General features: G+C 43.2%; 2 protein-coding genes across 2 annotated transcripts in view; one reads left to right on the forward strand and one right to left on the reverse strand.

Moving 5' to 3' along the window:
- LOC118392931 (unconventional myosin-Ih-like) overlaps positions 1-1,434 on the forward strand; it is a 23,220-nt gene extending 21,786 nt beyond the window's left edge. The window contains exon 32 of the mRNA XM_052461245.1: positions 719-1,434. Coding sequence (XP_052317205.1) covers positions 719-745 — 27 coding nt within the window. The 3' untranslated portion in view covers positions 746-1,434. The remainder of the gene's footprint in view (positions 1-718) is intronic.
- Positions 606-8,065, reverse strand: kctd10 (potassium channel tetramerization domain containing 10). Its single transcript, XM_035784963.2, has 7 exons — positions 7,908-8,065; positions 5,936-6,149; positions 4,076-4,245; positions 3,602-3,688; positions 3,435-3,487; positions 2,925-3,120; positions 606-2,622 (listed from the first exon to the last, which is right to left on the reverse strand). Exons 1-7 carry the CDS (start codon positions 7,908-7,910, stop codon positions 2,410-2,412), a joined length of 936 nt encoding a protein of 311 aa, XP_035640856.1. The 5' UTR covers positions 7,911-8,065; the 3' UTR covers positions 606-2,409.
- Between the last annotated feature and the right edge of the window lie 3,595 nt (positions 8,066-11,660).

The raw sequence follows: 11,660 nt of genomic DNA on the forward strand, positions 1-11,660 counted from the left end.
TGGCTTCCTCGTGGCATTATACACAGAACAGACAAATATTGAAACCACTGTGATCACATTGATATATCATACATACTGTATGAAATGTTAAAGGTCCAATGGAGCTGGTTTTTTTTATCTCAATTTCAAATAATTTCTGGGAAACAACTAAGCACCTTACTGTGATTGTTTTCAAAGAAAAAAAAGCAACAAGCAATTTCTCAAGCAAGAATTTTGCTTGGACTGTCTGCGAGTGGAAAACTAGATGTTATTGGCAGAGAGCTTTGGAACTCTTATTGGTCTAACTAATTTACTGCCTGGTGATTACACCAGGTAGGCCAAAACTCCATCCCACCCAAATTTCAGGCAGTCTTTTCAAACAACTTTTACACTAAAAGGGCAGTATCAACATTTCCACAGTATTATTCCAATCTCATAGTGTGGAAGTACATATAAAACACAAGAATATAACATGTTTGACTGCACTGGGCCTTTAACAAATGTTTGGAGTAAGATACAGTGATTGTATGGTGGTCTGACAGGCATGCACTACCTTGTTATGGACATAATCAACCATTTAAAAAAAAAAGAAATGCAGAGTCTGAAAGAGAGGGATTACATGGGTGTCCAATACAAATATCTCATTTAATTGCAAATGGTTTGTGTTATGTTCCCTAATGAACTTGACGCAGGTGATCAATACGTGCAATCTGAACAAATAACATATTTGTCACTCTAGGTATCCACTCGGACCAAGGCTCGGTGAACTGCTCAGTGCCCAGCAGATACACACACTAAGGAGAGAACGAATAAGATCTCAGGAGACTGACCAGGCACATTAGAACCTGTGGACAACATCTGGATTAGACCTAGAATTCTGCTCCTGTATAGCCTGATTCCAGATCTGTTTGTGTTGTGCATATATTTAACTCAATAGCCAGTTGGCAAGACACCACAAACAGATATGGAATCAGGCTGAGTTTTATAGAGATTAACCATAAAACAGAACTACAGCAGTTGTTTTCAGGAAACCATGAAAGCTACAAACCATTGAACCAATGGCTCAATGTATTTAATGACATTCCCTAGGCAGAGCTCATAAGAAAATAATTCCCCCTTATGCACCCATCCTGTCTAAGAGAATTGACTGGAGACAAGTGTTCATTTAAGGGACCAAAACAGCACAAACCTATAAGGATCTTTTGTGAATTCAAGGCTAAGGGAGGCATGTGTATGCTGGTTTAGGTTTTCCAGTTGCAAACAAACATTACTGCACTGTTGACTGAGAGCAGGATGCATTGCTCTCTAAAATAGTCAATTACATTTCTTTGCGCTATATCAAACCATCAGGCTACTCTTGTATAGGAATCACTGATAATTTTGCAAGAATGTACCATCATTTAACACTTAAAATATAAGAGTAAACGCAAACAACATTCTTGTAGATTTTTTATTTGTGATAAGGTATCTATAAATATATGTAAAACATTTTGTTGTACAATTGTACAGATGAATCTACAAGCACTGTTTGTTAAAAGTGGACACAGTGTGTCGATGTACAGTTAACAGGTCTAATTTCTCTGCCTGTTAAAAGCCCTCCTTGAGTTGAGCTCTGGTTTCAGACATTAATTTCAGCCTTGGAGCTCTCTCGCCCAGATAACACTTCACACCACAGCTCAAGTTGTCTCCTTTTAAGCAATCACTTACATGGCATGAAGGGACATTGCGTTAAATGGGAAAACCTATTCATAAAAATAAAAAGAGGTTGTGGGACTGTGGAAGTACCTGATTGTATGATATTTTGATTCAACCGATATTCACAGAATGGGGCAAAAGGAAGATGCAACGATTTAATTGAATATTGATAGCGTCGCTGCCTGTCTGTTTGTTTGATTCAATAATGCCCCCTGGTGGACTGTTTTTGTAGAACACCTGATTTACTGCCATTATAGTGTCTCCATACACTTCAGACAGGCGTAATGATTCTTGTTCTTCTTGCTGCAACAAAGCAAGCACCAAAGAAAAATGCATGATGCTGACATTTTAATTGCCTCCAGTATAACCACTGGCACAATTCCATTCCACACAATTGACGTCCCATTCATAATCCAATTCACATAGTAGAAAATCCAATCACCTAACTCGGCATCCACCTACCTCAGACACAAAACACCCCAAAATGTTGGATGACTCAGGCATTCTTCCTCAGAGTACTACACAAAACAAGATGGCCTACATGAAACAACTTCACCACTACACACAGTCTCCATTCGTCTCTCCTCAGCAGTGGGCTCCCGCTGTGGGGGAAGAAGAGAGAGCGAGGCGCTGGGTGTTGGAAGTAAGGCACACACATGGTCCACTGAGAGTCCAGGATCACACATCCAGGGATGGGCTGGGCTTTGGATGGTCAAACGGGGGGTCAGTCAGGGGTTACTGGTGGTGGTGTGTGCGATCATCGGGCCGCTTGACGTGGATCCTACGGACCCTGTCAATGCGCTCCTCGTCCTCGTCCAGGTGGTGCGAGCGGCCAGCGGCACCTCCCGTAGCCTCCAGCAGAGCGTTGTCAGGACCCCTCCCATCCTGGGACTCATACAGCAGGATGTTGAGGGTCTCCTCGTAGATTCGTGCCTCAGGGAATTCCACCTGGAGGGGAAGGGGTTTATGTATTAAGGTCTGCCTGGTCATTGTTATCTGAATGCCAAGAATGCCTGTACTTTGTAGCAAAGAAAATATCCCAATGGTATATTAAAGTATACTTTTCTACAGTAATCTAACAGCAGGCCAGCAACAACAAACTCCCAAATGGGGGTAGTTTACTAGATGTGTTCTACCTTCAAAGCCTTGAAGCCAGAGACATGTAGTTGCTGAGACTGTGTTCAATAAAATATTTTAAGATGACATCATACTATATGCCATTGTAGTGCGATTTTTTTATTTTGCATTACCTTGGTCTGCTTCTTCTCTGTGGCGTAGACGATTGAGGTGCAGCACACCTCAGCGATCTTGCGTCCCTGGCCGTAGAAGGACCAGCAGCAGATCTCGTCGCCGATCACATCCTTGATGAAGAGCACACGGTTGTTGAAGCGCAGCGACAGCTTGTCAAACAGCTCAATGTTCTTCAGCATGTTGTCATCAGAGTTACTGCATGGAGGGAAGGATGAGGAAGCCTGGTTAGTGATAAGAGGTTGCGTTCCATGCCAACTAGACTGCAGCCACGTAAATGCTGTCGCACAGAAACCACCTATTGTGTGCCACGTCATTGACTATGCAGTCGGACATCAGATTGCTATATCATATGATGTGGTTAGGTGATGTTAAACACTTATCCAGGCGTTGTGAGATCTGGAAGCTGGCTACAATGTAGTCAGCCTGGGATGTGGGCTGCACTTAAACCATACATTTTTCACTTTACATTCATCATTTACACGTCTTTAATAGATATAAGAATCTCTCACCTGGTGTAGGAGTATTTGTTGTTGCTTCTGTTGTATAAGAGTTTGACAGTGGGCTATGTAGACCCAAAACAACAGGAAAACATCAGTCAGAATTGAATACGTGAGACTAGAGATAAGTAAATACTGGGTGTGTCCTTCACCCTGATGCGTGACTCGGTCAACAATACCTTATTAGAGGTGGCGATGAGTCTCTGTTCTTCCTTCAATGATGTCACCAGAGGAACTTTACAGAACGGCTCGTATGACTCTTTGTTCTAGAACACCAATAAAGATTTTAAAAATACTTGAATGGTAAAGACAGATTTTTAGCAAGAATGGATGATTTTTAACATAAGTCCTCTAACAAATAGATGCAGAGTGAGTTGGCTGGGCCCGTAAGGGTGTATGTGTAGAATGTAGAGGCAGTGGGAGGTAGAGCTAGATGAAGAGTGGGGGTTGGGGATGAGACTGATCATTTCACACCATTGTGCCGACCCAAACAGTATTGGCTCTGATATTTTCCTTTTGACATGTCCTTTCCAGCACGGTTCAAGCAACTATGGTCAATGCATAACCAAGCCTGTGCAGTTTGGCTCAGCTCAGTAGTGTGAAAAGGGGTAAAGAATGAGAGGAGAAACAAGCAGTCCCGAGGGTGACGGTACCTGCAAGGCAGCCTGACACTCATCAGCCAGGCCCTGGACCAGATAGTATTTGGCCTCAGCCATCAGCTCCTCAGTCTCCCGACGACTCTCTGGGAGCGGCACAGCCCCGTCTCTAAGGTAGTTCAGAATCGTCCCAAAGTGTTTCCCACACCGGTCAATCAGGATCCAGCCTGGACAGGGACAACCACCAGATCAACTCAATGGCCATTTTCATTTTTAGACCGCTAACAAAATACTAGGCTGATCCCAGTTCTGTTTATACTGTGTGTAACTCCTAAGCCCGTTGTCATGCTCGTGACTAGGGCTGTGGCCATGAAAGAATTTTGTCAGCCGGTGATTGTCAAGCAAATAACTGTCGGTCTCACGGTAATTCACTGTTAATTAACAAACACATTTAGCATCTCCTGGCTTCCACACATAGCCTATAAGCCATTGATGCAGACGTTTGAAATATCTGTTTTAAAAAGTGTAATAAATCCATGTAATATAGCCTACAACTTTGTGCAAGAAGTACACACTTAATTAGTCTCTCATTCACAATTTGACAAGCACTTGATAATGCCTCGAATTTCAGTGGCATCCCCTTTGTGGCTGTAATGCACCCTGCGATTACGCATGTAATGCTTTTATTATAAAGAAAATGATCTTCCCCAAACTTAAAACTCATGCGCTGCTTATGTATGCCAGCTAGCCTCTACACTCCTTGTAAAGCAGATTAATGTGCTTAATTTTAAGAAGTTATTTGGCCACTTTAGATGTATATATATATATATATATATGCCATTTAGCAGACGCTTTTATCCAAAGCGACTTACAGTCATGTGTGCATACATTCTACGTATGGGTGGTCCCGGGAATCGAACCCACTACCCTGGCGTTACAAGCGCCATGCTCTACCAACTGAGCTACAGAAGGACAATGTGATACAAACCTTATCAAACCTTATCAAAACATATAGGCCTATGGGCTGGACAACATGAGGTGTGCGACTATGATTAGAAAGTCGCAAAAAAAGGCAGTCGCAAAAAAAGGCAGTTTCTTATTCTGTGATGATATATAACTCAAGTGATAGGCTAATATTGTCACCCATCAGACTATTCTTGATTTAAATATACTAAATAATATGTAAGAAATTTGTTTTGATTTAGAATGGACCATTAACATGCACCCGTCTCGAAACAGGGGCAGTAGGAAGAAAATACATGTCATCTATGCACTTAAATAACGAATGGAGGACGCTTTTCCCGTGGTTCATTTTCATGCCAGCCAGGTAGGCTATACTCCTGTTGTAAAGATAAACAATGTGCTTAATATTACGAAAGTTGAGAAATAAACATAGTAGGCCTAGTCTACAGAAAGCTGATAGGATCCTCCTTCTTTGATTAGAAGCTATCACTGTGTTTTGTTGTACAATTGCATAGCCTATAGAAATGTTGCTCAATATGAGCTCATGGGTTCTCATTAAGTGTTTCATTTGATTTTCGAATACATTTGCATTGATGTCAAAGTGATTAGAGGGACAATAGAGTGCTGAGTACCAGGCAGTTAGCAAGTTTGGTATGCTACTAAGGATCACCAGCAGCATCAGAGTTTGGAGAAGCCTAATTACCGTGACTAACCGATCAAGTGGAATTTGACTGTCTTCATGACTCGTGACCGCTGGTGTGGTCACCGCAACAGCCCTACTCATGACTCTTGACAATGACCATTTAGGAGTTGGCAAGACAGTACAAATAGATCTCGGACCAGGATAGAAAAATACAGGTGTAATAATAGAGGTGCTAAAGACTCTTCACTCAGACACTCCCACCAAACGTAACTGAAATGAGTGGTGCCATGGAGGTCTGACAGATACAGTACCTTCACTGTCTGTGAGGACTTCCATCCTGCCGCTGAACATGGCCTTGAGCATGGTGTCCTGCTTGGTGAGGGTCTGCATGGTGGTGTAGTAAAGCGCCCCGCCCACATTTAGCTTCACATACTTGGAGCTGGGACTGGAGCCCTTGAAGGAGGTGGTCCGGGTTGTAGCCGCCGGCACTGCCGAGCTCACCACGCTCTCTCCTGACATCTCTTCCTGTGACGGGGGCACAAAACAACCCCAAGTCAGGTGTCAAGATGGCAAACAGGACAATGAGCCGCATGGACAGGTCAGCTTTGGAAAACTAGTCCATTCAATCCCACATTGACACCAAGCTTTTAACTCTAAATTGCCCTTAAGTATTTGGGATTGGAAAGGATTAGCTAGCTAGATAGGTAGGACCAATATGATTATCAATTCTTACAACTATGACTTGTCCAGTTAGTTGCCCTGCCACTTACACACCCCGAATGGCAGTTAACTTTTGTTCTGGTGAGTTCACACGGACAAAGATTGACAAAACCAGCACTTCATATTCTTCAAAACTCCCATGATATCCTTCACAGTGCTCTAACTAAAGCATAACTAGACGTACCCCATTCATATAAGCTAACTACCGTTAGCGTTTATTGATTAAGGTATTTTCTTCCCAGGGGACTGTTAAGTGCCCAAATGCTCGGGCTGAACTAGCCCAAAGGCCGGCTGATGGCGATATTGGGTCGTTTAACCTTACCGTCCAAAGGGAATCTATGCAGCCGGCTATACACTCGTACCCCCGTGGACCGGTTCAGACATAAAACATTCAGGCTGCAAAGGCGTCGATTTTCTGCTTAGCTCAATTTAAGACTTTTCTATTTTCATCTACACGGGCCGGACGCCATGGCTTCGGCGGACCCGCTCTCACTTGCGGCCAAAGCCAGGCCACTGGTACTTTTCAGTTGGACTTTACATAACAATGGATTACTGTGAACTGTAACTCCTTCTCACCACCAACCACAGGTGGCCTCATGAGCCCACTCTGGTAATCATCAGATGGGAGGAGAGGAGGTAGGGGGCTCATGTGGGTAACTAGGGGTCCCTGTCTTGGTTGGGTAACTGATTCTGGGCCGGCCCTAGCCTCTTGGGGGCCCTATGCAAGATTTGGTTGAGCACCCCACCGCACGGGCAAAGCACTTTTCACCCCCCTCTTGACAGCAGAGAGAAAGTTAATGTCCTGTAATTATAAACATTTTGCTATGGGGCAGAGAGTATTTTTTGCCGTTTTGAAGCTAATTACCTGCTATTATTCATATTTTGCCATTGCTTATGCCATGTTAATGATCTGAGTGAGAGTGACGAACAAAATCAATGGAGGTCAAGGCCCCTGAGCAGTCAGTATTCTGCCATTACTACAAGTTTGGATCGCCGGCTAGACTTATTTACCAGTCTAAAAAGTGTTAGTTGACATGGCTAATTAAGTGACTGACATAAGATAAACTGCTGATACACACACAAAAAAAAAATCGTAATTGCACCTTGTGTACCCAACTATTCTAACTCTCAAGATTAAGTTGAAACCCTGACTGAGTCGTTGTCGTCGGCATAAAAAAAAACAAAGCCCCGGGGTTTATGATAAATTAACAGGCCCTGTTCAAAAATCATCCTGTCAGCCCGAGTTATGTAAACACAGTATCCCTAGTATAACATAAGAGTGCATACTAGTGGTACAGTCCAAAATAAGCAATAAGGTCTTTGGAGTAACGGTATGCTCGCCTACATTATTGCACTAAAGTACACGTTACGTTTGCTAAGAGTTCCGGTTAGCTAGCTAACGTTAGCTAACTAGGAGACCTGAACCAAGACGGCTAAACGTTAGCTAGCTAACTTAGGCCAAACCGAAAAGTACGTCGACATTTCACCAATTAGTGATCATTGATTAAATTGTTTTCTAATCCGAAAGTGTCTTTTAAAACAACATTGTTCAGTCATATTTACCATAGAACCCCCCAACAGACTTCGGAATTCGACGAGCACCAGCCCCAAGAATCACCTGCTTCCGGACCAGCAAACAATTGATGACGTCAATACAGGTAGGGGCTGTGCGCACCAACAAATTAATAATTTTCCCTTTTAGTTTACCCTGCATTTTGTCTCATCATTCATTACTAAATTAGTTGACAGAATTGGTTAAAATGGTGCAATGGCCCATTTTGCTTATTTTCTCTAAAGTTGATAAAATGTATTATTCTTAATACACTGAAACACTTCTTCAACACAAAGAGAATATTTACCAGGATTTGCCATGTTCGAGAGGATCAAAACCGTAATATATCATGGTAAATTCAAATCAAATTGTTTTTGTCACATGCGCTGAATACAACAACTTTACAGTGAAATGCTTACTTACAAACCCTTAACCAACAATGCAGTTGTAAGAAAAATAAATGTTTAGTAAAAAATAGATAACTAAAAATAAGAAATAAAAGTAACAAATAACAGCAGTAAAATAACAGCAGTGAGGCTATATACAGGGGGTACCGGTACAGAGTCAATCAATGTGTGGGGGCTCTGGTTAGTCAAGGTAATTGAGGTAATATGTACTGTACGTGTAGGCAGTGTTAAAGTGACTAAGCATAGATAATAAACAGAGTAGCAGCTGCGTAAAATGGGGGCGATTTGCAGATAGTCTGGGTAGTCATTTGATTATTGATTAGCTGTTCAGGAGTCTTATGGCTTGGGGATAGAAGCTGTTAAGGGTAGAAGCCTTTTGGACCTAGACTTGGTGCTCCGGTACCACTTGCCGTGGAGAGATCGGTCTATGACTAGGGTGGCCGGAGTCTTTGACAATTTTTAGGACCTTCGTCTGACACTGCCTGGTATAGAGGTCCTGGATGGCAGGAAGCTTGGCACCAGTGATGTACTGGGCCGTACGCACTACCCTCTGTAATAGCTTGCAGTCGGAGGCCGAGCAGTACCAGGCAGTGATGCAACCAGCCAGGATGCTCTCGATGATGCAGCTGTATAACTTTTTAAGGATCTGAGGACCCATGCCAAATATGTTCAGTCTCCTGAGGGGGAATAGGCTTTGTCGTACCCTCTTCGCGACTGTCTTGGTGTGTTTGGACCATGATATTTTGTTGGTGATGTGGACACCAAGGAACTTGAAGTTCTCAACCTGCTCCACTACAGCCCCGTCGATGAGAATGGGGGTGTGCTAGGTCCTCCATTTCCTGTAGTCCACAATCATCTCCATTGTCTTGATCACGTTTAGGGAGATGTTGCTATCCTGGCACCACACGGCCAGGTCTCTGACTTCCTCCCTATAGGCTGTCTTATCGTTGTCGGTGATCAGGCCTACCACTGTTGTGTCATCGGCAAACTTAATGATGGTGTTGAAGTCGTGCCTGGCCATGCAGTCATGAGAGTACAGGAGGTCAGCTGAGCACGCACCCCTGAGGGTCCCCTGTGTTGAGGATCAGCGTGGAGGATGAGTTGTTACCTACCCTTACCACCTGGGGGCGGCCCGTCAGGATGTCCAGGATCCAGTTGCAGAGGGAGGTGTTTAGTCCCAGGGTTCTTAGCTTAGTGATGCGCTTTGAGGGAACTATGGTGTTGAATGCTGAATGCTGAGCTGTAGTCAATGAATAGCATTCTCACATAGGTGTTCCTTTTGTCCAGGTGGGAACAGGCAGTGTGGAGTGCAATAGAGATTGCGTGGATCTGTTGGGGGGGGTATGCAAATTGGAGTGGATCTAGGGTTTCTGGGATAATGGTGTTATTAGCCATGACCAGTCTTTTAAAGCACTTCATGGCTACAGACGTGAGTGCTACGGGTCGGTAATCATTTAGGCAGGTTACCTTAGTGTTCTTTGGCACAGGGACTATGGTGGTCTGCTTGAAACATGTTGGTGTTACAATGTCAGTGAAGACACTATCCAGTTGGTCAGAGCATTCTTGGAGTACACGTCCTGGTAATCCGTCTGGCACTGTGGCCTTGTGAGTGCTGACCTGTTTAAAGGTCTTACTCACATCGGCAAGGGAGAGCGTGATCACACAGTCGTCTGGAACAGCTGATTCTCTCATGCATATTTCAGTGTTACTTGCCTTGAAGCGAGCATAGAAGTAATTTAGCTTGTCTGGTAGGCTTGTGTCACTGGGCAGCTCGCGGCTGTGCTTCCCTTTGTAGTCTGTAATAGTTTGCAAGCCCTGCCACATCCGACAAGTGTCAGAGCCGTTGTAGTAATATTTCATCCTAGTCCTGTATTGACGCTTTGCCTGTTTGATGGTTTGTTGGAGGGCATAGCAGGATTTCTTATAAGCTTCCAGGTTAGAGTCCCGCTCCTTGAAAGCGGCAGCTCTAGCTCAGTGTGGATGTTGCAAGTAATCCATGGCTTCTGGTTGGAGTATGTAAATTGTGACCGACTGACTAGTTATGAGTAGTTATTTTTTATCTTTGTAGATCAGTCAGTTGACTGCAATGTTGAACAAGTTCATTCTTAATAGGGCGTTAATCAAGAAAAGAGCATGTTGGACAGTCAACGGCCCAATCCCAAATGAACCCCTGGACCCTATGCACTTGTGGAGAGCATAAAGATTTTTTTGACGTATTTTAATTGTTAGAATTGCGTAAATTCGAATCTGGTATCAGGATAAATATAACAATGAGTCACCGATTGTATACTATGTATTTTTTATTAGCTAAGTAATAAATGGCAAATGCATCTTTCGTATATACGGGCTCACTGTAATACCACGCAGGGCAGAACAGAGAACTGACTAGATGTATGTTAACAGTGTTCTTATACTGTGATAGACAGTGTTCCAACCCGTCTGTTGGCCTATCACAGTAGAGGCTGGGCGTGGTTTAAACTTGCTCAGCCTATCGCAGGCGCTCAGGCGGGTCCCCGCCTCTTGGCGCTTCTTGGAGTCCTCCCTCCGTCGATGTATAGATTCCTACTGTTCTGGTATCACCCCCTAGTTATAACAGTTGCTCAGTTCCTGCTATTGTGTTGTTCAGTATTTTTCCATCTCAGTTAAACCTTGTGATGACCACCCCTCCATATCACAACTTTGTAAGATACAGCAAGTCACACCATGTGCTCAATATTGTTACATACAAACACAAGGACAAAGCATCTGCTGGGTTGTTATCTACAGTTTTGCAACATGCAGGTCACACCATGTTACTCAGTTCTTGTCACACACACAAACAGGCAAGTAGCAAGCAGTTGTTTAATCTCATAATGATGCTCCAGTGCACAAATGCAGATACCTCACACAACCAACATCAGATAATATTTAATCATATATATGGTAATGGCTATAATTTAAAATACAGAATCCCACACTGCAATGTCGAACAAGTTCATTCTTTATAGGGCATTAATCAAGAAAATAGCATGTTGGACAGTCAACGGCCCAGTCCCAAATGAACCCCTGGACCCTATGCAATTGTGGAGAGCTTAAAGATTTTTTTTAGGTATTTTATTTAGTTGTATTTAACCTTTATTTAACTAGGCAAGTCAGTTAAGAACACATTCTTATTTACATTGATGGCCTACCAAAAGGTCTCCTGCTGGGACGGGGGCTGGGATTAAAAAATGTATAATATATAAATATAGGACAAAACACACATCATGGCATGGGAGACAACACTACATAAAGCGAGACTTAAGATAGCAAGGCAGCATAGTCTATCAGAGGACAAGGTTGAGGTATTACCATATTGGGTGCACCTCTCAAATCTCA

The sequence above is a fragment of the Oncorhynchus keta genome, chromosome 14 (genome assembly GCF_023373465.1).
Source record: "Oncorhynchus keta strain PuntledgeMale-10-30-2019 chromosome 14, Oket_V2, whole genome shotgun sequence".
NCBI lineage: Eukaryota > Metazoa > Chordata > Actinopteri > Salmoniformes > Salmonidae > Oncorhynchus > Oncorhynchus keta.

What these genes read in the sequence shown, in the direction of transcription:
- kctd10 (XM_035784963.2), bottom strand. An exon ending in AACAAATACTCCTACACCAG is followed by an intron (nt 3,121 to 3,434) that starts GTGAGAGATTCT and finishes CCCTCCATGCAG; the next exon opens with TAACTCTGATGACAACATGC. An exon ending in CAGAGAAGAAGCAGACCAAG is followed by an intron (nt 2,623 to 2,924) that starts GTAATGCAAAAT and finishes CTTCCCCTCCAG; the next exon opens with GTGGAATTCCCTGAGGCACG.